General features: G+C 53.2%; 1 protein-coding gene across 2 annotated transcripts in view; it reads right to left on the reverse strand.

Annotated features, from left to right (window-relative positions):
- Positions 1-27076, reverse strand: part of fndc3ba (fibronectin type III domain containing 3Ba) — an 85372-nt gene that overhangs the window by 52311 nt on the left and 5985 nt on the right. For both annotated transcript variants that reach the window (XM_023824424.2, XM_023824423.2), the window contains exons 2-3: positions 8482-8623; positions 6639-6714 (exon numbers count right to left, since the gene is read on the reverse strand). In XM_023824424.2, coding sequence (XP_023680192.1) covers positions 6639-6714; positions 8482-8595 — 190 coding nt within the window. In that variant the 5' untranslated portion in view covers positions 8596-8623. The remainder of the gene's footprint in view (positions 1-6638; positions 6715-8481; positions 8624-27076) is intronic.

Below are 27076 nucleotides of genomic sequence, written 5' to 3' on the forward strand. Positions count from 1 at the left end.
CGGTCTCCGGCCTGCCCCCGCTCAATCAAAGGGCCGCTCTCTCCGCAGGGCAGGAGCAGATGATGTCATTCAGACTGTGGGTCGGGGGGGGGGGGGGAACCCCCAAGCTCTGACAGCAGGGCCCTTGTGCAAGGGACATCTCTCATGCAAGGGGCCATGACCTCCACCCCCCAGGCAGGAACCTCCCGTGCAGGGCATGGGTTCCAGATTTACACCCACCTCCCCCACCACACAGCACACGCACAGCCCCGGAACACCGACTGCTCCAGCTGTGATTCAAACAGCATCACTCAGCACAAAAGTGCCATCTCTGCATGATCAGTGGTCATCTCCTGGATCCCCTTTAAGAGACTCTGCACTAAAACACAGGCCAAACCACACGGCTAAAATCGGTCCACACAGATGACACTCCACGCCCCAGCATGCACTCGCACACAGACGGAGACTTTCATCGGGAGCGCAGAGGCACTTTCCCACCTGGGAACAGCCGACGTCGCAGTCCTATTATTATAGAGACATCCCACATCAGCACCTGTTGGCCCATATGCCCATTAAGATGCCCCCCCCCCCCAAAAAAAAAAAAAAAAAATACAGGGTGCTGAAAGGGAAAAAAAAATAATAAATCACTCCACACATCAAATCACAGTGACCTCAGACAGCCTGAAACAAAAAAAAAATTACAAGCAAAGGCCAGAAGGTGGGGTAGCGTTTAAAGTACTGATGTTAAGATTCAAAGTAATTAAACGCCAACATCATTAGCATAAAATCCAGCAGAATCATAACGCCCGGTAGTACCCCAGAACACTATTTCTGCCAAAGAATCAGAGTGAAGTCAGTAAACCCCCAGATCTGGCTCCAGGCTCCTCTCTGCCTTTAGCATGAAGAATGGGAACTCTAGCTCTCACCATAATCTGCCAGGCTACAATACAACATTCTCTGTAAGTACATCATATTATTTATGCACGTACCTAAGCACATGTGCGCCCGCCAATCGGGAAACAACAAATCACATCTGCTGCCGTCTGGGGCATGACGTTTCAGTGTGCGGAATCTCGCTGCGAAATTACTGAGTCGGAAAATACACGGCTCCGGGGCAAGAGGCGTAATTACAGCGTGCGAACTGTCCCGCTCGACTCAGTCTGCCGGAACGAAAACAGTTGAATCCGCAAAATTACATAGAGGCCATTTGACTATGTTCAATTTGCTCCCCGCGCTGGCAACACCAAGGAGGCAAGTCATCCCCCCCCCCCCGGTGCACGTCTTCTCGGAAGGGGACGAAAATAACGAGGGCACCCGTTATCGTTGAAAACCCTCGCTCAGCCTAGAGTATCCCGGTCTTTAACCGGACTCTACTCGGATTACGCGGAGGCTGGGAACGCAATTACGTTTTCTGCCATGCGCCAGCCACTTCCGGGTCGTCTGACCCGCTGATGACAGACGTGCTCAGAGCCCCTACAGCCATTCTTATAAATATACTCTTGAGGATGCATATAGTAGGAAACTACTTCCTCCATCAGTACCCGAGGAGCACAAATTAGCCGTTTCAGGAGACAGGCCGCCTTGCACGGTGCCATTAGGGCCCAAACCGGAAGGGCCACTTCAGCTCCACGCAAACCGCCACTGGACGACAGACTGCTGCATGGGCTGAGACCGGCTCATCTTCGGCCTGGAGAGGGCAGACCACAAACAAACAGCAAGCCCTATGGAACTTCACACAGAGGGGATGGGACCCAACACTTTCCGGAACCTATAGCCTTGGAGGAGGAGAGCAACAGAGCGAGAGAGGCCGCGCATCTACAGGGACGCGCGGTCGCAGCCGTCGCGGACATCAAAGACTCGTGTTTCTGTCGGCATGAGAATGGAGACACGAATCACCAGCATCTGTGCTGGCGAATTACACACGCGAGGCATGTTTTTCCCTGATAAACTTGACGAGCTTGGAACAGATGACACAAACAGGAAATGGGAACAGCTGGCAGAATAGCCACATGAAGATGTGCCGTGGTTCAGCCTTCCGCTACCAGGCCCAGGGCTGCGGAACCGGCACTTCTGATGATGGGGGTGGACACCAGACTCACAAATCAAGGGCACCTACCTCCCCCGCCCCCCACCCCCCCTCCCCGGGCATGGCATGCTCCCCCGACTCACTACCAACCACTACCGTTTTTTCCATTGTTCCGGAACCTTCAAAGCCATTTTCGGGGGCTCGCGTTCAGGGCAGCTGGTGACGGTCGCTCTGCTGCAGGTTTATCCGGCGATGGCTGCATCGTCCGGCACCGCGACTCGCGATCCGGTTTACATCAAAAATCCAGTTACAGCTGGCTGACAGAAGATTCAGCTACAAAAGGGACCACTGACCTGCCATAATATGCGAGACACGCAAACGCCGAGCCGAGAGGGGGCGGAAACGGGGCGGCCGGGCTGGGATCACCCAGAGAAAGTCCAGCGAAGCCCACAGCAGGCGAGAGCAGTAAACAAAACAACTCCATGTCCATCTTTGATCAGCGTGGGAAAGTCAGGAGCGTTCCTGATTGGAGGGCAACCCCCCCTCACAGCCCGCCACAAAAAGGTCACTGTTTTTTAACAAGACAAAGATTACAGTTTGCTGCCTGTCACTCTAATTAGCACACAGAAACCCCCCCCCCCGCTGGGGCAAAGTAAACGTGGGGCCCCATCTGGCCTGAAATGGAAGGTGGAAGCACAGCTGCTGAGGGGGGGTTGGCAGGGTGTAGATCCCTCCCCCACCAATAAGGAATGGTGTGTAGTAATGGCTCCACCTCATCCCCATCCAAGGTCCAAGTCTGTCTGTCTCTTCCACCTTTCATCAATACCCAGAACCCGAAGGAGATCCATTGGCTGTGGTGCTTCCCAGAAAGCGTGGGCCCGTGCACCCAGCGGTCCACCCGGCCGCGTCCGTGTCCCCAGGGCCGCGCTGAGGGCCCAGCGGGCCAGCAGGCCGTCCACAGCCTAAACAGCAGTTGCTTTATTTAAAAAGACGTTAAATCCAGGGTGCTGCCCCTGAGGTTGGGATAATGACAAAGAAGCACCATTTCAACTGGGGGGGGGGGGGGGGGGTGGCTCGCTGCAACTCAGCCTTGGAACATGTGTGGAGCTGGCAGTGGAGGTGCGGACACTTCCAGCTAAACCCGGTGACCTCTTCCTGCGCGGAGGACTAACGCGTTACAGAATTTGATGCGCAAATGAACTCGGTGATTTTGCTGAGAAAGCAACCCATGTGACCCCACCCCAGCCAAAGGCAGAATGCACCCACCCCAGATGGAAGTCTGACACCCTGAACAACTCAGCACAGCCGAAGGAGCCATATTCATACCCAAGTCACATCTTAGGAGACCAAGCGCGTGTGCGTGCGTGTGTGCGCTCCATTCCGGCGTCCTCCCCGTTCTCATCCTCGACGCGGCACAACAATCATTCATTGTGCTGGGGTTCTGCACCCCTCCTCCGGCAGATTTAAAAACCCGTTACGTCACGCTGCGATTCCGTATCAGATCTGGGCAAAAACCCACATAAATCAAAGGGACCTTTATGGAAACGCTCGAATCCGGGGGACGGATCTGCCGCGACCAACTGCGTGCCCCCAACCCCACAACAATCCCCCACCCCCAACCCCAGGCCAGGAAGTCACGGCACCCGGGGAGGCAGCATTCCTGCAATCGCTTACCAAAAATTGGCTAAACCGAGTGGAAACACACTCGCGTTATTTTTTAAGAGCCGGAATGTGGCTCAGTGGGTTGGGACTCTGGTCGCCGGTTCGAATTCCGGGGCCGCTGCACTGATACTTCCGTTGGGCCCTTGAGCAGGGCCCTTAACCCCCAGCTCCAAGGGTGCTGCACGCTGGCTAACTCTGTACTGTAACCCCCTCCCCCCCCTTACTCTCACCTTTTTGTACCTCTCATGGAGACCAAGATGCGTGAAAAGACAAAGGTAACGATATGCTATGTGCTACCGCTATTCTATTCTAATTGCTGATTGTACCATATCTCGCAGCAGCTAATGCTAGTTAACTGTGGTTAATGACAGCAAATCCAGTCTCGCGGTAGCTAACGGTGGCAAAGTGCGGTGCTCAGCGCCCATGCCTGCCTGACAGTACCTTAAAGTGCTGGACGCTCACCTGGGGACAGGGGGAGCAGGCTACTGTCGTTATCAATAGGGTGATGACCAGACGCAAACCGCCTATCAGAGTGGCGTGCCTCAAACCGACGCAAGCAAGCCAGCGCCCACACGGCTGCACAGAATAAACTTCCTCTCCAGAGGAGCCCAACGTGGACAACGGCCTTTGTACCTCCTGCACCAGGTGGGGATCATGGCAAAGATGCTTCTTCCGGTGAAACTTGTATGGTTTAGCAACGTCGCTACCAAAATCCTCCCAGGGGGACGGATTGATACCGCGGTTTGGCTGGCTGGCCAAACAATGAGCAAAATTTTGCAGCGCCCGAACTTTTCCTTCCAGATCGGAGCGGCAGTCGCGTTCCCCGACGGGGAGATTTTCATCCATGTACGACAGAATCCCCGTCCTTCAGAAGCCCAAAAGTACAGAGAGGCTTGGCACCAGCGCTCCGCTTCTTACGCCACTAACTGCCACTTCTGCCTCATTTGCCTTGCCCCACCCCCAGCTCTAAGCAAAGCCTTGGCTCTATTGACGGTGCCGTGGGGGCCGATTTGCCCCTGGAGCTCGTGCCAGGCAAAACCAGGAGGAGGAGTCACCGCACCAAAAGATCAGCCGGCCAAGACGGAACCATGAAGAACCACAGGTGAGCGTCGCCGGGCCGACAGTTAGGCTCCACCCACATGGGAATGTACGTTCCCATTAAATTGCTTTCGGTTTTTAATTACAAGCCTCGCGATTCCTTCATTCCCTGCAGGGCGGCGCATGAGGAAGGAGGAGCGAAGATTATCTCCAAAGGGATGGGGTGGCGGGGGGAAGAGGGGGTGAGGTCACACATCAAAGGCATCGCAGAGGCCCAGGAGGGGAGATCGCTTTCACCTGCGGTCTCAGTGCCGAGCAGGATCTCGCAAAGGCGTGGGGGGGGGGGGTAGGCAGGCAGGCAGATTCTGATACACGCATACAGAGACACATCTGTTTACCTGCCGTTGGACGGATTTCACTTAGACTTACTTGAATGAAACACGAGTCCCATCTCCACCTTAAGAACTTTCTTTTGGATGGGCGTATGCGAGCCGATGATGTACTGCCGCTTTTTGTTTTTCAAAAAGACTGCTTTGGATAAAAGATTAAAAAAAAAAAAAAACAAAAAAAAACATTTTCCCCCCCTTTTCATCTGGGTGAATCTATGGAACACGCAGATTCGGACATGTGCAGACAAAGTCACAAGCGGGTACAGATAAGCTACAGACAGACACGGACAGGTCAGACAAGTCAAAGAGTCAGAAATGCAGACATTCCCACTGCCAAAGAGACACAATTGTCCTAGATATGTCCAGAATCAGGGGCGTCACTAGAGACCAGTGGAAGGAACGTCGAAATCTACAAAGAACAAATCTACAAGGCAAAGAACCACCAGCTAGCCACCTATTCACACAGGACCTACGACGACCGGCCTAAATTATTCACAGAAGTCAAATACACGCCCACCTGCAAAACAAACAGCCCCCGTGCACTAAGCATTTCCAAGAAAATAAAGACCCAAGAGCCCATAGTGAATAATTAGGCCCACTGAATAAAAAGCTTTGGGTCAGATTGTTCTGGCATTTTCCTTCTGTTGGGGTCAGACTGTTTTTCTCCTGATGCCAGGGTGCTGTGCATCTTCTCCAAAGCGTTGGTGATTGAGGCACGAAGCTTCCTGTTAAGAACTTTACTCAGATCTAAGCTAGAAAAAAAAAAAAAGATCTAGACCTACCCTGCAGTGCATCCCATTTCTGTAGAGACACGGAGGTCTGAATGGAAATTTGAGTGTTATTGAACAACCCCGATTCCCTAATTTGGGACTCAGACCATGGAAACAGCCGCGAAAACAATAAAGGCCGACTCGGCCAAAGGGATCGGCAATCCATCTGCTGGATCAGAAAAATCAACGCGTCGTACCTCCGGGAACCACTGGGATCAGCGGAGAGCTCAAACCACATCGCCACGCCACGACGAATGGCGCGATGATCAAGACAGGGGGTCAGACAGTTTGAGAATGAAGACTAATCCTCTGGCGGGTGTACTGTCCATCAAACCTTCCCACGTTTGCCAAGGCTCTTCCGCACAGAGACGAGACTGTGACTTGCACTAAATTAAATTAAGCATGAGCTGTGGATCCACTTAGCTGTAAAAACCACAGAAAACAGTGAAAAGGGACAGTGCTACTGATTACTGTCGCTGGCTGGACGGCCTAGTGAGCCCCAAAGAGCTTTTTTTCAGGGTTCGGTGAAGTATCCAGGTCTACCACATCACTGTAAACCTTGCAAATTGAGCTGAAGCGAGCTAATTTGTTTTGGCAGAGGGATAAAATGTACTGAGGTTTGGTTGCAAGACCATTTTTTGCACTGCTGCTGTTTAGCTGGGGTCAGATTTGGTCACTTTGAAAACAAATCACAAAAAATATATAGTACAGACTTGGCTGAAATTAAACCACCAGGCAACATCAACCAGGTGGGTAGATGATGTGTCAACATACCTGGGATGCACTGGAGGGTCCCGTCCTCTGCCCTTATGGTGAACGTTTCTCCTGGGTTGACCTGGACCAGAATGACCTACAAGGAAAAGAGCGCTGTCAGTCAGGAGACATCATAACATGACGCCTGACGGAGCAAGGGGGAGAGGTTAAAACTCCATCATGAAAGCCAGTAGAGGTGGAACCTTTAGGTGTTTCTCAATACCAAGAACGCAAAGATTGCACTTGTGGCCTTGGCAAGACCGGTCTTGCTGACTTGTCTTCCAAGAATAAACTTAGGGAGCAATGAATCATGGGATTGATCTCATTCAGCAAGAACGCAACCGATGTATCCTCGATATTTGGGGCGGGGCAAGAACAACATCCGGGGATATTTACCGTCCTCTGTGCTTCTGTTCTTGAGTATTGGAACAGGTCTTTGGCAATGCAAGATGACGTGAAACAGGTATAAGGGAACACAAGTACGGTCGAGTACGCATATTGAGAAACACCCTTTGAGAAAGCAGGTCCGCTCCATCAAGCCACATTCCGCACCAAGTGCTTCACAAAAACAATCTCGAGTCCCCCATGACGACTAGAGGGGCTTTTCCGGAATCCGGGGATTCCACGGCATTTCAGAACTACTTAAATTTTCCCAGGGCGCTTGTAACGCATGCAGATTTTGAAAACCCTCAGAGTGTCTGGATTCAACCAGAAGCCGTCACATCAGTCTGTAGCATCATGAAGCTTCTGACATACAGTAAGTCACACCCTTCTGACACAAGGGACGACACGTACCGGTACTTAAGGAAGTCCCACTGTACACGTGCGCGTCTGTCGGAGATGCATGCTTACCGTCATGCTGTCAGCCTGCACCTGGTTCACCGTGTACATCTGCCTGTAAACCTGAAGGAGCTGCGCAGACATTCTGGAACTTCCTACGCTCTACGTTAGGAAGTGCATCTACTACCAGAATTTGCGGCGGTATTCCCATCTAGATGTTAGAGACGCGAGTCTGGCCATCCACTTCCTAGTCTGCTGCTGTGGTTGCTATGGGAACCTAAATGTGGTCTTACCGAGTCAACCCAGGTTTGAAAAAGGGGGGGGGGGGGGGGGGGAGTGATGACAGGGGAAGCCAATTTCTCTCACCAGACAACCGCCTCTGCCAACCCCCCCTGCCTCCCGCCCCACCCCAATCCCCAGACAGACCCCTCCCTTGCTCGCTCAGTTCCCGTCTCCGGAGAAACAGAGATGGCAAGGATTCACTGCCATTGGGTTTCCACATGCCACACCGAGCTACCCAAAACTAGCGGGAGAACAAGTCCCCCCCTGTCCGGGGCGACGCCGTGGAACGCCGGCTGACTCAGCAGGGGTTCGCCACGCCTCACGCCATGAGAGGTCACATGAGCGGCTCAGTAGGAAAATAAATAAAATAAAAGAGCAGCATGCACATACGCGACACCCCTCCTATAGGCCGGATGGCGGGCGAATGATTCACGTCACCCAGGCCCCCTCTCACCTTTCCTATCCGTTCCTCATCCTACGCCTCATCCACTCTACACCTGGGTGTCAAAGAGGAGAAACAGCCTCCCATCCCGATCCTTGGGGACCTGCAGCCAGTCCACGTTTTTGCTCCCTCCCAACTCCCTGCCAATGTCTCTACATTTTTGCTCCAGTAGGGAGCAAGGTAGGAGCAAAAATGTGGACTGTCTGCAGTTCCCCGAGGACCGGATTGGGAAATACAACCCTACAGAATGCCAATGTAAAGGAATTCTGACTGCAGGTAAGGAGGACCGACAGGAAATGATGACATTATGGGAAGTGCACTATCCCACAATTCCGTGCAGCATCAGGTCCCCAGACTAACCTGTTGCGATCCGTCCCCATTAACCATGTGAGGCATCATGGCAACCTCGCCATTCAGTAGGGGCGGAGGAAGGTCCAGTGGCATCTGGTCTGTCATCATCATTGTGACGTACATTCATGGAGAACTTTCCTGAACTGCCTTTCTGTTGGGGAGAGGGAGAGAGAGAGAGAGAGAGCCATTACACAAATCACTTCACCATATGTGAAATAGAACAATCTAACAATATAAAAAAACAGGGTACAATCTGATCCTAGCAAAAATACTGCTGTCATAAACAGAATGAGGATGAATGTTTTTCATCAAAAACATTCATAATAATTATCAAATGGACTAACTGGCACAGACCTCCATCATTTGCAAGACACCTGATCAACAGAGACATCATGAATGGTAATGCTATCAGGCTTCATTAATGTCCAACCGCAAGAACGGCCCATACAAAACGCGTCTGACACGCTGTCGTGACGTTGAGATCCTTTTTATTTTTTTTTAGATAGACTGTTTGCAGGATGACAGACGCTGTTCTGCGGTTTCGTGGAACAAAAATGAGCATAAGAATTCAACTGAATTGTGCAAGAAGAGATTCCCACATCAATTACAAAATGCCAAAAGCATTCCAGTACTGTTGAAGTCATCGAGTGGAGCAAAAAAAAGACTATCCACTGATGGGACAAATGTGAGAGCTGTGGTTGGAGACAGAACCAGGACCCGCATGCGTTTATGGTCCAGTGGAGGTATTCCTGCTAAACTACATAATGACTCTGGAATAAAATCCCCACTCTTGTAGGTGACTCAGCGAGATCGTAACTCTCCATTTCAGATACAGTCAGCCACTCTCGGCACCCCCCCGGCTCTGGTACTCAGGGCCATCCCAACTTCTAGGTAATACGCTGCCCTTGATGACTACATTATAGGAAAGTATAACTAATGAGCCGAGTACTCAGTTGCACGGAAGCAAAGTAGAAGAAGCAAAAATTTTTAATGCAACATAAAAAAAAATAGAGGGGCGGGGCCAGAGGAACCCCAGCTGAAAGCTGATTGGCCCCAGCAGCGCTCCCTACCCTGTCACTCACCGATTCAAAACATCACTAGCCAATAAGGCTGGTCCCTTTGTATGGAGTAAGCACCTCTTTTACCCCCCCACCTTAAAAAAATAAAAAATAAAAAATCTTAGATACACGTTGACAGAGTCGCAAGAAAATCGGTATGCCAGTAACGTTGTGTGTAGACAGTTCGTAGCTAGTCAAACAAAGGTTCTTGAACAAACGCAGAGAGAGGTAAACAAAGACAAAAACCATGAAATCATCGTTGTACCTCACCTCTGTTAATACTAACCACATGAAACCACTAAACGGGTAGGGACCAGCGGAAATGTTTACTTTATTTGTTGGTTAAAAACAAAAAAATATAGTAAATACAACCTCTGGCTTAAACTGTCAGTTTTTATCCAGCAGGGAAGCTATAAACCAAAGCAGATGTGGTCATCTTGTCATATTTAAATACACATCTTTTTCTGTTGATACATGTTGTACTGTAATTTTTTAAAGATAAACTTTCCCCACCCTAAGAATCAATTTAACCGAAATCCACACAAACATGAACAGGACTGTCACGCTAGCCCTAGCATGCACCTGAAGCACATCTATAAGCAGTAAAGTAGAGGCTCAAGTGACTCTGTTCTATGAAATTCAACTCGCTGGTTAATTTTCCAGCACTTGTCAAGACAGCTACTCTTTCCCCATACAAAATAACGTAGCTCCTCGGCGTTGAAGTCAAATATCTTTAGAAGGGCAATGGGCTTTAAACGTGTGATCGAGGGATGGTACCACAAACTTTCTTCTCTATTTGTGAAGGAAGTCAGAACTGGGTCATCAGGATGCCTCATGCTGGTGCTTTATAGCCCACAAGGGAGAGTGACATCACTGGGCAGGAATTCCCAGGTACAGAGAGAGAGAATGGCTTGCCATGTTCGTTAATGAATGGCGCTAATTCAGCATTTTTGAAAGAGGGAGGGAAAAGTTGATTTCGGTTTTACGACGCACTGCTTTCAAGAGGATGTGACGGTGAGGGGAGCGGAGCAGCCAGATCACTGAATGTGGAGATGAAACAAAACTGCACGAATGGTCAACATGACCCAGGATGGAAGTTGGGAGGTGAGGGCTGGACACCCACATGCAGAGACTCTGCCTGCTGCCACACATTCTCCAGCCAACACCAGTCGCTCTCTCATTCTTCTCCCACCAATCAGGTAAGGTGAAGGGGCAGCGATGAACAGGGGCAGAGCAAACCTTCCCGCAGCTGGTCTCCAGATATTCCCCAGACCAGAGGCCAATCAATCAGCCGGCTTTCCAAAACACGGCCTTCCTCCCCCCCAGCTACCACTGAGAACCCACCCTGACAAACAAACGTTCCCGGTTGAGCAAGACTGACAGGCATGGGAGCTGCCAGAGAGATAGTAGAGTCATCCTGTCCAATCCCCAAATGGAAAGCTGGGAGTAATTAGACAAGACAAACTGCCAAAGGCTGTAAAAAGAAAAAAAAAATAAAGGAAAAAAAACAGCTGGATCCACCGGATACAAAGGTTGGGCGTCTGGATGTGTGAAACGTCCCAGATTTCCATCCGAGTCCAACCGAAAACCTTCAAGCTAACTTCCCAAAGTCTGCCCTGATCTTCAAATTCTCATGGTGTAAGAGCTCATTGGGAATTAAAAGTCAGGACGGGATGTTAGCGTTGTACTCTTCAGAATGTGTAGAGCACTGGGAGACTGGGAGGTGCGGGTAAAGAATGTCTTCCTAAAGCAGGTTAAGTAGGTGGAGTGTATAATGTAGGTATGGTGAGCAAACAAAGTCACAGAGCCATGCAGAGCTGGGTGTGGGCGATCGCTTGCATGACTAAGGCAAGTGACCATCAGCTGCCTTATCGACATAATATATCCATCCATCCATTGTCCAACCCGCTTATCCTACTGGGTCGCGGGGGGTCCGGAGCCCATCCAGGAAGCAACGGGCATGAGACAGGGAACAACCCTGGATGGGGGGGGGAGAATGTCAGCCCATCGCAGGGCACACTCACACACCAGTCACTCACACCAGTCACTCACACATGCACACCTAAGGGCAATTTAGCAACTCCAATTAGCCTCAGCATGTCTTTGGACTGTGGGGGGGAAACCGGAGTACCCGGAGGAAACCCCATGACGACACAGGGAGAACATGCAAACTCAACACACATGTAACCCAAGCGGAGACTCGAACCCAGGTCCCAGAGGTGTGAGGCAACAGTGCTAACCACTGCACCACCATGCTGCCCCATATATATATTTTTTTCCCCCCCCACTTTTAAAAGAAGGCTCAACACATGTTCAGTACCATTTTTTTGGAAGCAATCTTTGCCTGTGCCCCACTGTTCTGGACAGCTGAGGTAAAAAAAAAAAATCACAAGAGAACTTGGCTCCAAGTACAAGAGAGGTTTCCTTCATTGAGGAGGGGGGGGGGGGGTGTGGTAGTACGACAAGCCTCCAGGAAGCTGGGGTTTCACAGTGACCTTTTGAGGACCATTCAGTCAAAGACAGGAACAGAAAAGGAAGACATGCCATCAGAAAAATGACCTATTTGAAGAACCCTGAGGAAGGCTACTGTTCCCGGGGGAGGAGAGGTTAAAAGGAGGTCAGGATTACGGAAAACCACCATCACAGGGTCTGATGCTTCCTGCACCCCAGTGGGCGTGAAAGGGAAAGCATCGACGGCAGGGGGGGGGGGGGGGATTCAGCATTTAATTTCCGTGACCCCATTCCTCACTGGCTCAAACAAGACCTCGCGGACATGTGTCTCTCAACTCCCCCCCCCCCCAAACGCTAACCAGCTATAATTAGCAATCCCATTGAGACTCGACCAACTCTTTATGTTGGGGATATTCACTCTCACAATGGGGACAAGAGGCAGAGGTTCCAAAAATACAGATCATGCTAAATGGAGACTTGGGACACAAGAAAAAATAAAAACAAGTGGTCTTCCAACTCACACATTTAAAATTTATATTTTACATCCAGTCCAGGTTCTGGTATTGATTACTGATTACTGGAACAATGATCCCAGAAGACCAATGACAACGGGAACCTTCAAACAGTGTCAAACCCATCCCTCAGCCGGCCATGCTCTCTGTCTGCATGCCATCCCTCAGCCGGCCATGCTCTCTGTCTGCATGCCATCTCTGGCAGTTTTCTTTGGCAGGTCTTGCCTCCCTCCTTTCATGCTCCCCATATGGAGCCCCCCGCCCCCCCCCAAGCCCAGTTATAAGCCAGCCAGCCAGGCAGGGTCTCCCACCAGCGACTCTGCATCTGTAACAGAGTTCTGAGGCTAGGAGGAACTAAAAAAAGTTACCAAAGAAGAACAAAACCTAAGAAAAATTACTTGTGGCATCTAGGCCTATGCCTGGAATGCACACAACTATCACCGAATGGAGCTAAATTTTAGGAAAAAAAATCTCATGCGCCCCTTGCCGACTGGACACAGAAGCCAACGCCAGGCGTGTATTGGCTCCGAGACCCAAGCGTGGCACAGGCACGGAACCCCCATGGTGCATCCTTCCACGTCGGCGTCCTCCTGTTATTCTGCAACCGTTAGCCAGCAGAGCAACCAGCCTCCACGGCATCAATCGCGAGGAACACAATAAGTCTTTCTCAAAAGGCTAACATGCTAAAATAGCATCTGTTGCTAGGTTTCACATTACTGTTTTGCTGTGTTTTCCCGCTCTCTCTTTTGTGTGGTCCTCCCTTGCCGCATTAGCGTAATAACCGAACGTCGCAAGCATTGAAGGACCAGCTGGCTAATATTCACAAACAAAGCAAGCAGCATCACATCCAGCCAGGACTCTCAGATGTGCAGCGATGCCTTGAGGACCAGAAGGTTCCTCCGCAAATGGAGGAGCCATGGAGGTCAGCCAAGGTATCAGGTAACATGGGACTTAAAGCACAAACGTAAACGTCGCCAAACTCCGAGACTACAGGTCTGAACCGAACGGCATCTAAAGCTCCATTAACAACAAGATTCTGTCGCCATGACAGCCGCCATCCCACCAGCAGCAAACCGATGTTCCATTCTGAGCGCCCATTTTCCCAGAGGCAGCCTCGGCACGCCTTGAACTTCCTGTTTCCTGCAGGAAAGCCCCCAGAAAAGCAGCATCCAAGAAGCTTCCTCTGAAATTTACCCCTCAGATACCCGTGGGGGGGGGGGGGGGGGGGGGGGGGTAAGAATTTACCAATCAACCCTTCTGGGTCTCTCCCACGGTGAGAGGACACTGCCCACCATCTAGTTGAGGGGCAGCTGCCTGTTACTACCAGATGTCTCGCTTGTCTGTCCGTCCCGCCAGAAACTTTCCAAATAAAGCTGCTCGATGCAGCTGGAGAAATGGCTGAGGCCCACTTTTATCTGGATGTAAAGATCGCAGGAACTAATTAAGTCCCCGAGAATCGGAGGGAAAGGAAGCGATGGCTAGGCCGAGGCACAATGCTTCCTGTCACATGCCATCGAACCTCCGCGGGCGAGAGCGGCATGAAAACAATCTGGCTGGCGTGGCCAGATAGAGAGGCCTGGCCCTCCCCAGACGAAGGGGGCAGTCGCCATGCCAGCCAGCGGGGCGGGGCATTCCGGGGCCTTCTGAAACAGCTGAACTGAAGCGACCTTTCGCGTTCATTGGAGGGCCATGCCACCCCTGCTACTCTCCCCCTCCCTTCCCTTCCTTTCCCACAAAGAAAAAAATCGTGTGTCATACTGGGAGAGGAAAAAAGGCTGAAATCATCCTGATCTTGCAAGAATTAATAATAATTCTGTGTTTCCGGGGAAGTTCAGAAAATGTCTCCGCTTCCTCCCTCCCCTGCAAACAGAAGGAGGCCTGCATTACCAAGAGAACACAGGGCGTGGGGGAAAAGGTATAAGATTCAGGCGAGGCAGAAAGCGACCCTCCAGCATTTCAGAATTGCTGCCATTTTCTGGAATGCAAAGAACAAGGATGGTTTCTCCAGCCGGGCCCCTAACCCTGGTTCCTGTGTTTTTGCAACAGCCATCTCCATCTCCATCTGCTGGTTTCAGAAAGATCATCCTCCAAAAAAAGAAAACATCTGGAGAAGAGTGCAGTCTGAGTCAAATTAGACTACCTGGTCGTGAAGCGGGACAGGAACAAAATGCTGAGGTGGGGGGGTGGGGAGGAGGTACAGACCCATCAGCCATCCATCTCCCCCCCGCAGTTGTCACAACAATCCGTCTGTGTCGAATAGCTTTAGCAGGAAGGCCGATCTGGAAAAGGCGTTAAGAGGCCCCTTCCGGCAAAGCCGAGCCGCACCACGGAGGCTCCCGTGTTTTCGGGTATCTGTGCGCGTGGAGCCACCAGACGCATGGAACCCCGCACTTCCGAGATGGGGAGAACAGTGGCATGGAACCCCGCACTTCCGAGATGGGGAGAACAGTGGCATGGAACCCCGCACTTCCGAGATGGGGAGAACAGTGGCATGGAACCCCGCACTTCCGAGATGGGGAGAACAGTGGCATGGAACCCCGCACTTCCGAGATGGGGAGAACAGTGGCATGGAACCCCGCACTTCCGAGATGGGGAGAACAGTGGCATGGAACCCCGCACTTCCGAGATGGGGAGAACAGTGGCATGGAACCCCGCACTTCCGAGATGGGGAGAACAGTGGCATGGAACCCCGCACTTCCGAGATGGGGAGAACAGTGGCATGGAACCCCGCACTTCCGAGATGGGGAGAACAGTGGCATGGAACCCCGCACTTCCGAGATGGGGAGAACAGTGGCATGGAACCCCGCACTTCCGAGATGGGGAGACCAGTGGCATGGAACCCCGCACTTCCGAGATGGGGAGAACAGTGGCATGGAACCCCGCACTTCCGAGATGGGGAGAACAGTGGCATGGAACCCCGCACTTCCGAGATGGGGAGAACAGTGGCATGGAACCCCGCACTTCCGAGATGGGGAGAACAGTGGCATGGAACCCCACACTTTCGAGATGGGGAGAACAGTGGCAGCCGGCGAGGCCAATCGTCCGCTGGAGGAGCAAGACGTGCCTTTGATCTCCTAATCCGCCCCAAGCACACGAAGTAGAGGCGGGGCAGGGTGGGAGGCGGGGCAGGGTGGGGGGCGGGGCAGGGCGGGGGGGTTGGATGTCTGCCATTCGTCAGCAGTCAGTCATGTAACAAGCGGACACTCGTGCCCTGTGGCAGAGCCAGACACGCAGGACAGCCTGTCTGGAAATTCGACATTATCAGCCGCATGCTGGAGGATAAGGCAATCACTGCGCTAAATCTGTCGACATCCTAACCTGCATTTCACTAGTTCGTCTAGGGGGCAAGAGGTACAAAGATTAAGAGAGACTTCCAACGTGGGGTGGGGGGGGGTGCAGGATTGGCGGACTGACCCGAGGATTGACCTGAAATGATGAAAGCCCCAGATCGATATCCCTTACCTGCGTCGGCATGGAAACCACGGCGTGCAGCATTGGCTACAGCAGTAACGTGATATTCTCCAACCCCGAAAATAAATAAGACACGATCCAAAATAAAGCCAGAATATAAGATGCATTCCTGAGACAGCCTCGCCTGAAGGTATGCATCCCACTCCGCCAACGGCACTGGAGACGGGAATTATGTCATTTTGTCCCCCTCCAAAGCCACAACACTGCACACAGTTTCAATTTGCCAAAGGAATCAGGGCACCGGCCAAATGACTATGACTTCCCACCACCGCTGCACGAATTAAGTGCTAAAATAAAGGGATCGGGAGAGACAAAGGCAGGGTCTCTTCCAGGGGGTGCTCACTATTGGGGACTGGGCAAAATGTTGGCTCACAAACTCAGAACCCCACACGGATAAGCCATCTGACAGCAGGCTCCATGTCCAGGAAAATTCTGGGGTCGAAAGACCTTCACATGAGTGAAGCGAATATTCAGGGCTAATGCCTGAGTAGTACATAATTAAGCAATAAGTCTATCCTCATTAATTAAACGCAAACATATCTAGTTTCAGTATGTAAAAATGGCATGATTGTGAGAATTTTTGTCGTTTTGGAAGAGCCCCATTTTGGAAGCAGTATGGTTGAATAGACCCCCCTCATGCCACTGGCTGTGACGATGACCTACAGCGGGGTTCGTTCTCAGGGGTCAGATCCAATTCGCAGGCTGCCTGGGTGGCCCACTGGAAGCCCATCATCTGTCTGGACACAGCAGATTCGCTAAGGCTGCCTGCAGCTCGCGAGGGAGCAGCAGAGTTAAGGCTTGCTGAGGCTTCCGGGGACACCCCAGACAACTGGGATGCGGGACGGAGGAGAACAGAGGATGAGATGATGAGAGGAACAGATAGAGGGGGAACAACAGAGAGAGGGAGAGGAACAGACAGATTGAGACATAGAGAAGAGAGAGTCAGAATCAGGGGGAGGAGTCAGAGCATAGCACCCCCACACCTTGTCCTCTCTTACCCCCTCTGGCTGGAACGTTGGGGCAGTGGCTGCCCAGAGAGACGTGTGCTCACATATCAAAAATGCAGCCTCCAGGAGGCCCCTGCCCAGCCTCCCACCCCCCCCAGGTGCCTCAGGGGTGGACTGCACCGCCTACGTACTTCTGCATTTACAGACCTCTGCGGAGGAAGCCAGGGCACCGTATGCAAGTACAAACTCAAGGAGGTCCATATCACAGCACGGACCGGCAGAAGCACCGAATGAGCCCGAGTGGCCTGTCTGGGCCATGGATACATGGCTTCTGCTGAGTAACGCTCTTCCCGGTGCCCGTTTCCCAGCCCGGCTCGCTCCCCAGACATGCACGCACCAGCAGGGTTTAGCCAGGCCAATCACGTACCATCTGCCCAGGGGCCCATGGCGACAGCCCCATCGCCCCAGCAACAGCATCTGCTCAGGTTTCCTACCGTCCGCTTTCAATGGCGGAACGGGGAACTTTGAATTGAGGAACCAGCCTCTGAGAGCAAGGCAGGGAACCTGTGACTAGAACTCCGATATATTGGAAAAAAACTCCACAATCAGCTGATTCTAGTGACGGCAGAGCCACTCATGGGGTGACTTCAGGGACCATGCCCCCCACCCCCCCCATGGAAGAGAGCATGTGGTGGGGAGGGAGAGTCAAACAGGGAGGGGACTGCAGTAACCGGGCTGACCAGGGCAGCGGCGCAGAAGCCTGGCTGGAGGACACATGCAGAAGCGCAAGCATGCGACCGCAGACAAGCAGGGCCATGCGGGGGGGTGACTGAACCCCCATGTTATGCTGATTTATGGGGGAAGAAAGAACACAAACATGATGGGAACCCAGTTCACATCACACTCACTGCCTAAACACACCAAGACCACCCAACACGGTGAGCTCAGGGTAGCACACGGTAGACACTGAATGCAGAAATGCTCTTGGGTGTCCGGAGTGCTACAATCATGGGGCTTAGACCGGATATTGTGGGGTTGCGGGGGTCCAGGGGGCACCAAAAGAATCCCAAAACCATATCTGTGGACGAGGCCCTACAGTCCGACAGCCAGGGTTCCACAAAGGAGGCCTCTGTGAAGCATGCGACCAATTAACTTTGCGAGATTTACTTGGGTTGCCATGGTGGGGGGGGAGGGGGGTTTGGAAAGACACCATGATGCACGAAGGTCTCTAGAGAACCGATCTGGGAAACAGCTGAGGAGGACCCCTCCAGCCAACCCCCCTCTGGAGAAATGATCGCAATTCTATACCCAAGTTGTGTCAAGAAACCCCGGGCCTGGCAGGGGGGTGGGGGGGGGCACTTCAATATTGTGGGAAACTGCTTCACACACATCTCCCGTACAACCTCTGGGCCCCAAACAATAGGTATTTGCTCTGAGGAGGCCGGCCCCCCCCCCTCCCCAACACAGAAGGGAGCACACATTTAAAAAGGAGCGGTGGGGGGCGCCTGGTGGAATGTCAGGATGAGGCGGGACACAGTAGGGCCCACGGTAACTGCGAAGGGTGAAGGGCCTTGATTCACATCAAAATTACAAGAACAACTTACCCCCCACCCCCCCCCCCCATAACCGCCTCCACAGGACACAGCTGTCTACCTCAGCCGTAGCCCCCCCCCCAGGACACCACACCTCCAGCGCTACCTTCCCCACCCTACAGACCCTGATGCAAGCAAGGTAGAGCCTCTGGAAGATACCACTGAGACCCACTGCAGTGATCCACCTCCCCTTTAAGAGCTGAGCATCCCTTTAAGGCGGGGCGAACCATCTGTGAGCGATCAAGGTGGAACGCGGCAGATAGGCACCCGATCCCAACATTTTAGGGCCCCGGTAGGCAGAGCTGACAGGGAGCTGACGGCCGCACGGACCCTGTAATCCAGGTAATGACATGTCATAAAGGCAGAGACCCCAAACGGCAGGCAGCACTGAGGAATGCAGCGCATGCTGCAACCCCCGGCCCGGCCGTGTCGAGGCAGGCCCTCCGACCCCTCATAAAAACATAAAAACAGCCACCCTGGAGTGGGGAGGGGGGCGGCACTGCCACTAAACTCCCAAAGGGATCCTGGGGACATGCTGATGGTTACTCAGAAGCTTGGGGTGGGGGGGCTTTCACTCCCACTTCTCACGGTGAAATCGGCACGATTTAAGAGCACCCACCCCCCCGGCCACCGGGGGCACGTCTGGGCACGATTCACCTTAAGAGTCCCCTTCCCCCCACCACCCCCCCCCCCACCCCCATCTGGTAGCTGAGCCAGCATAACCACCCTGACATCACTCATAAACCCTCACATGAGCTGGCTGCAAGCAATCCCCCCCCCCCCCCCGGGACGGTTTCACACAGAAAGCCGACGCTACACCTCAAGGCAAGCTGAAATAATCATCTGTGCTCTACATCCTGAACACTGTGTCAAAACAACCCTCAGTCGCATTCCATCGGGATAATTAACACTGGTTGCTAAATTCCTGGCACCGTAACTTCAACTCCAACCTTTAAATCTGAAACCTTAAACTTGAAAGGAATAGGCGGAGGGGGGGGGACATGAGATGCGGGTCTCCAGCCCAAACCCTGTCACCAACCGAAGAGTGCGGTCTGAACGCGGTCTGAACGTTTCCGCTGCGCTTACCGTGACTGACCCCGCCCCCCCACACTTAAACCCGCTCGCCGGTCTGGGATCCTTCCAACTGGCTCTGCGATTAAAACATTACAGATCTCATGCGCAGATATACCTGATGCACAGCCCTGCACTTTCGCCCAATGAGACGAACGTCCGAATACTGGTAAGGGCGATTTATCGCCCAGGCGGTTCCGATCGCCGGCACCTTCCCACAGGGCATCAAATCCGACTTTAATTGCAATCGGGCCTAATGGAAGGCGGCTGGAAAGCGAGGGGACTGGAAGGGCGCATCCGGCTGCGCGGCAGCCCCCCTTACGTGGCAGACCCCCTTACGCGGCAGACCCTCTACCCGATACCTGTAAGCTTAACCTGCAGGTCAGCCGTAATCCAGAGCTGGCAGCGCGGAGCGCGAGCGGCGTTCGGGAAGGTGGGGGCCAAGGTGGGGGCCGGGCCTCGTCAATCGCAGGCCTGTTTGCGCGGCAAGCTGGAGAAACCTGACCTCACAGGGCGCTCTGTGTGTGCGGAGTGGATGGGCGGGGCGGGGGAGCTGCAGGGAGATCTCGGGTCACTGCCGTGGGGGGGAGGGGAGCCAGGGGGTGTCGGGTGACGTCTCATGTAGTAGCCAAAAATTTTTTTTTTAAATTTTATATATATATTTTTTTTACAGTGCCCAACTAATAAGCGCAAAACTCACACTTTACAAAGCTTTCTTGCAGAACACTGGGTCATCTCCAACTCAACTGTACCATCAGCGATGTCCATGTTCCTTAAGACGTACAAAATATGCAAACTTAACAGCAGGACAGGCAGCAAAGGGTGTCGTTATGACACTTTACGTGAGCTTAAATATCCCAGGGGGACAAAATTCAGCAGGTGGGAAAGTGCAGCATCATTACAACAAAAAAAAACAAACAATCGCAGTATTACAGTCTAACCCCAAAAAAATTTATTAACCAGAGTGCAGGTGGCATTAGTGAAATAGCAACATGCCTTGCAGACATTGAAGGTGCAGGTGGAACAGTGAAGCGATGAGAGCTGAATTTGAATCTTCTGAGCTGGGGGGTGGGGGGGGGGGATGTTAGAAAACGTAAACATGCAACAAACAAACAAAAAAGAGAAAATTCCACACAACTAGAGCTTTGATAAGAAAGCATAAGGATCCATCCAACCCCCAAGGACGTTTGCTGTCCTGCAGCGGTGCTTTTCAACACGGTCTGCGGGGACCGCCAGACAGTCCACATTTTTGCTCCTTCCCAGCTTCCAGCACAGCTGTACCAAATATTCAGCGCTCCTGATTGGCCAGAAGTTGGGAGACAGCAAAAACATGGAGCGTCAGGGGAAGGACTGGATTGAGGAGAGGAGCCTATTTAAATGAGGAAGATCCGTAGTAGCATTAGCCACCCACACTAAAGGGGTGGAGAGTGACAAGGCAGACGGGTCACATGAGGTCAGCTGGCCTGGCAGACTGGAAGCGGTGGGGAGCAGAGCCAGGGGCCGGACAGCCCATCACCCCGTGACTGTCACAGTCAGCGGCACAGGAAGCCGTAAAGAGGCGCAGCTGTGGTCAGCGAGCAGAATCAAAAGTTCTGTCCCTGTGCCAAGCGGCACAGATGCTGAAGAGGAGAAAAAGAGAAAAAAAAAAAACAAAAAACACACACGGTTGCTTGCGCATGATTGCATCACCTGCCCCCCCCCCTCCCCTCAGGCTGAAGCTCAGGGATGTCCCCCGGCCCCCGAAGACAGGCTTTTTCCACGCTAGCTGAACGTGGGGCCTCAGGGAAAATTCCGGAAGGTCCCACGCTTCATGACAGACCTCACCTACCTCCCAGCAAATACCAGTCATTCTACAGCGCGACTCCCTCCCTAATGTGCTCTGGTGCGCCAACAAGCCCAGACTGGTCCCACAACCCCCAGAGTGTTCTTGCTGTAAGAAAGCGTGCATCCGTCCTGCACAGGTGTTACTGGGACCCACAGCAGACCAGAACGTCGGCCGCGACAGGTTGTGCGGATCCTGTTCTTACCCTGTCAGCACGGGGGTGATTCCGGCGAGCACCTTTGTCAGTGTGAGTGATGTCAGAGTTCACCAGGGCTGGGGGGGGGGGGGGAGTTAGCACAACAGTGTCCTGCCAGCGAGACTTCAGTAACCAAACGCAGGCCACGTCCTCCGCAGCCCACAAGAGCCCCTCCTAGTCTACAGAGTCAGTTTTTGCAGGGTTTTAATTAAGCTTAATTAGGCTTTGAAACAACCGGACTGGAACCACACAGAGAGGAAGGAATAATTAATGTACCTGTGGTTTAACATGCAAGGGCTTAGGCCATTTTCCAAAGTGTGAATGCAAATGACTTCCACACCACAGAAAAACAGCCCAGCAGGAGAGAATTCTGGGAAGAGGATCACACCCTGGCGTTCACTGCCCCAGCAGGTAAAAAGGCGAAGGGGGGGGGGGGGGGGAGCTTTTCAAGGCAGACACACACAAACACGTATAACCACACACACACACACACACACACACACACACACACACAATTTCCCCCTCCCCAAAAGACCCCACAAGGTCTACCATTTGAGACCCCCCCCAACCCATGCAGTCATTTTCTGTGCATTCCTGATAAACATCCTGGGCAACGTGGCGCATTGCAGCAACCCGCGCCCCTCGCCGCCATGGAAACGGCCCTTTATCTCCTTCTTCCTGCATCATTATAATACAGTCACAGCCTGCTGGTGGCGGCCAGCTGCGTCGCCGTGGACTCTCGAGCCCCAGCTGTATCCGCATTCTTCCATCACATCTGGTCGGGGGGTGGGGGGACAAGGGCAGGACATCAGCCTGAGGATTACTTCCGTCAATCAAAGCCCCGCTGCTTCCTATTGGTGGGGGCAGAGGGGTACCTCCCCAGGTGACAGGATGTCCCGGCCTGGCACGCCTTTGTTGACATCTCAAAACGAAACAGGCTGCTCCTGTCCCATGAGCTTCAGCGCATGCTAGTCGTCGCCGTGGTAACTTTTCCGAGACACCTATTGCGTCCCCGCGCCTCATCCTGGCCATCCAATCAGTGGCAACGCAGGGCGGGCCCAGGGGTCCAGGTGAGGAGCACTGGGGATCGATCATGGACACACAGTCATCACACAGGGACTCGGGTGAGTGTGGGAGGGTCGCCAAAAAAATTTAAGGGGGCGGGGCTTGGAAATCTGGGACAGAGGAAGAAAGGCGGAGGAAACGAGATTTAACCTGGTAAGACAATGACGGAGAAGTGAGAATGGGAGTAAAATGAGTGGCAGGAAAGGTCAGAGGGAGAGAAAGAGAGAGAGAAGGAGGGAAGAATGATCCCTGTAAGGACTTCAGTGGAAGTAGTTCACTCCTGAGTCCAGATGTATGTGCTATTACTCATCCTGCCCCCCCCCCCGGGAAACAGGGGTGCTGGGCCATGAGTCACTGCACCCCCAAGATGACCCGTCCTGCCATGATGCCCATCGGGGACAAAGAGCGCTCACAGAAACTGGGGAGGGGCCCTGGAAGGGTGGGGGGGGGGCTTCTCTAATGTCTGTCAGCTACACTGGGGCGATAAGGTACATGTCATCAGGAGCCGGGGTGGGGGCGGACACCATGTTCCAAAAAGAAAGAAAAACTGCCACAGGTGAGAAGAGAAACTATTTGTACCCGTCAGTGAGCGCACTGGGTTCCCATGGTTACGCAGCAGTCCCTTCTGCAAAGCACGGCACTGAGGCGGGAGGTCACACGACCCCCCCCCCACACACAGCCCAGACAGTGTGCTTTAGGGATGTGCAAGTCCCACAACCGGCCCTGTGGCCTTCACGTCAGGAGGAAGACTCATACAAAACAGAGTGCGGGTTCTCGAAAAAGGTCAACAGACACAAGGATAAGGAATATCAGACAAAGGGCTTTAAAAAGAAAAAGAAAGAGTAAAAAAAAACACAACGAGGTTAAGAACACGATTCCAGGTATCGGGCTTCGTTACATAACAGCAGAAAGATGACTCCACCTTCAGCTAGGAGAGCAGACAGCGCCGCCCTACTGGCAGGAAGCATTCTGTGCCTGCCTGTTGCCAGCAAGGCGCTCACCAGTACACTGGCCCTTCTGTGCTCAAGCAGCTGGAGGAGAGGTACAGCCCCACAATACGTCATTCAGAAATCCCCAGTCCCCCCCCCCACCCAAATACCCTGTCCCCCCCCTTTACTCAAATTTTCTCCAACAAGGCCTTTGTTCAGACTGGGCTCCACCACAAGCCAAGTGGCCTCTCCCTTAAGCCGATGCCCCCCCCCCCCCCGAGAGTGGGTAATATCATATTCCCCTCAGTAAGAGATACCGTGTAACGGGGGGGCATAACGAGCTGAGCAGAGCCGTCAGCGAGTGCTGCCCGCGGCCCGCACAGAGTGTCACTGGCCAAACGGACAACCGCCAGGACTCGTATGGGGTAATTATTTAAATTAGCATTAGCAACAAAGGGCACACAGCAGCGGGTTGGGGGGGGGGGGGTCTGCTTTCAGGGTGCCGAAATCCATGATTCCAAAAGCTACAAACGGGGAGCAGCATGGTGACCAGCAGGTCCAAACCCGCACCCATGAGAGCACACCCCGCCCCCACCCCCGAAAACAGCCAGGGCCATCTTCAGAAAACCATCATTAACCTACCACCCCCCCAAGACCAACGTTCAGTACAGGCTGGAGGGCAACCCCAGCCCCCACCCAAACCTCAATGTTTTCTGCTCCTGTTCCCCCCATAAAAACCCAAACTCCCCCACCCCCCCCCCCCCAAATCTGGCACGGTCCGCAACGTGGCAGACACCAGCCTCCTGGGAGCGAAACCCTGAGGTGTGAGGTCGGGTGGAGTTGGGGGGCCACCCATGAGCCCCCATTATATGGAAATGAAGCTGAGGAACCAGAACAAAGGCCCGCTTTCAGAGAGGGCATTCCGGACCAGCCCGGGGAGGGGGGGCAGCAGTCTGAGAGCGGCTGGCAGGAGAGGGACGCCGGGGGCAGGGACATTGTGCTTTCACAACGGCAGGGCGCCTGACCTCACCGACGCCCCACCCAGGCTCACTAACCTCCAGGGCTTTCCTGGATACCTAATATATTAAAATAAGCTTTAGTTCCTGCTAAAGATAGGAAAGACCCGATTGGAGGGGCAATAGACAGTATTCCTTCCCGTCACCCCCCCACCACACACACACACACACACACAGTGTTTCCATGTGAACGACATGATGACCACGTGCCTCTCAGCCTCAGATCCCTGATTACCCAGCATGCTCAGCAGGTGGGCACCCCCATTCCCTCCGCTGTCCCTTGCCCTCTATGTGGGTCTGAGTCCCACCAGACATCCTACTGGCGATATGCTGTCATCGCCATGGAAACGCTCCCATCAGGGATAGGGAAAAGGCAGGACCCGCAGGAATCACAGAGCCAGGGAAACGACGGGGTGAGCACACACCCCGGTCCCCCCCCCTCCGCCAGCTACCCAGAGGCACACAGCCCCTCTCTTTCTCCAGGAGCTCCCCAGAGAGCAGGGCTGGGACGGGACGGGACGAGCAGCCCGGGGTGACTTCATGGTCAGACTCATTCGATTCGCTGGCCGGCTGCCTCTGGAAGCATGACGCAAAAAAACGAAGGAAAAAAACACAGCTCTGGGGGAGAGACCCGGCCACAGGCCAGGAGACACTGAGCCGACTCTGCAAAGTCCCAGTTTACCCAGAATGCAGCTGGTGGGCGGGGGGGGGGGGAGACACGTACACCCAGCTCTCGCTGTGAGAGCCGCTATTAGCCAGCGTGATCGGTGAGCCACAATGTGGAAAGTATTTTGGTGTTGCGGCCGTTTCACCAAAACTAGGGCAGACAGGAGCGGGCTGAAAGACAAGCTGAATCACGCGTCTGGGAAGAGGGGGAAAGGAAGGAGAGAAAGAAAAAAAAAAAAAAAAAAAAAAACGTATTCAGGACTTTTATGGATCCGCGCTTCTAATCAAGATGATTTCGGAAAGCGCAGTAGTTTGACTTTATCCCACAAAGGCAGCAAAAGCGCCAAAGAACCTGAATCTTCATCATGGACGTGATGAAGAGGAACGATCATCTGGCCTGCTACAGACTACCGCTACAAGCCCCCCAGCCGTAAAAACCCTACAATTTTTAATACTCGACCATAGCTATAAATACCTTTTTAAAGGCTCTCACTGTCCACCGCCACCTCCCCCCCCGCACTGCCGTTACTGACTCCCAGGTCATCGCTCTTAAGATTCCTTCGTTCCTCGTGTTTTTTTCCTTTAATCATTTTTGGCCCAGTGAACTTGTGTTCGGATCTGGCTGAGAGGAAGCAGCCCCTCTCCCACAGGCCCATGAAAATGACTCATTCATAGCCCTGCCTTCCAGATCCGTGTTCTTTCCTTTTTGTTTTGTACGACTCCTTTCCTGAGTCCAGAGGAGTCGGCCCCCTTCGCCACGGTCGGGTGCCGGCTGCTCACGGGCCCACAGATGAAGTCTCGCTGGGGAGGGTGGCGGACGAGAGGAGATGTGGTCCAATAGGCATTCAATTCACACAGCTGGCAGGCGGCCAGCGAGCGCCCACGTCTTATACACCAAAATACAGACACGACTCCCCTGCCCTGGGTCCCAGCTCGATGGGAGTGCGCTTCAACCACACCAGGCAGTGACGCTAGACAAGATTCAGCAGAAAGGAGAGGAGCATTAGCAAGAGCAATCAATCTTCTCACTTACTCATTGTTTAGGGAGCAACACAGCCGAGATAAGACACGCTGCGGGTTCGAAAGAGCTCGCCTTCCCATGATTCCCCGAAGGCATGGCGCGGAGCCTCCAGGGTAACAAACAGCTCTCTGTTCGGGGCCCATTCTCATCGTCACAGTCGAATTTTGGCCCTTAAAGGGCACAGAGACAGGCGGTTGTCGGCAGTTACAGGTGCGCAGGCTCCAGCCTAAATCGGCCCTCGTAAAGTCAGTCTCGATGATACCCGCTGATCAAAGGCGCGAATGTCAGCTCTAGGGTGAGGAGTCACACCAACTGTGAATCATTTAACGTTTAAAGCCCCCCCACCCCCACCCCGCAGCTCCTTTATCACCCCCCGGCACCTCAGACTGTGGAATGTGTTCTGGACCAGTGAAAGGTCAGACGTTTAAACTTTTGTTTGTCCCCATCCCACCCCACAAGGTAGCTGAATCTTCATTGAAGGATTCCCCCTGCCTGCTCCTACCTCAGCATGGCTCCGTTACCGTCTGTGCCCCCGGCATTCGCCCCCCCCCCCAGGATAGGAAAGGGCCAGCTCAGCTCTAACCCTGTAACCCCCACCCCCCCACACAATCCAATGGGACAACCTGATAATTCCAAAGTCACCTCTCCTACCCACCGCCAAAGAGGACACGCCCACCCACGCTGGTTCCTCCTCGCCCACACGAAGCAGTGGCTTAGAACCACCCCCAGCCACGGCAGGAGCACCCAAAAACACACCAGCTATTAACCTGAAAACCTCTGCATCAGA

This window comes from Paramormyrops kingsleyae, chromosome 21, assembly GCF_048594095.1.
Source record: "Paramormyrops kingsleyae isolate MSU_618 chromosome 21, PKINGS_0.4, whole genome shotgun sequence".
Taxonomy (NCBI): Eukaryota; Metazoa; Chordata; class Actinopteri; order Osteoglossiformes; family Mormyridae; genus Paramormyrops; species Paramormyrops kingsleyae.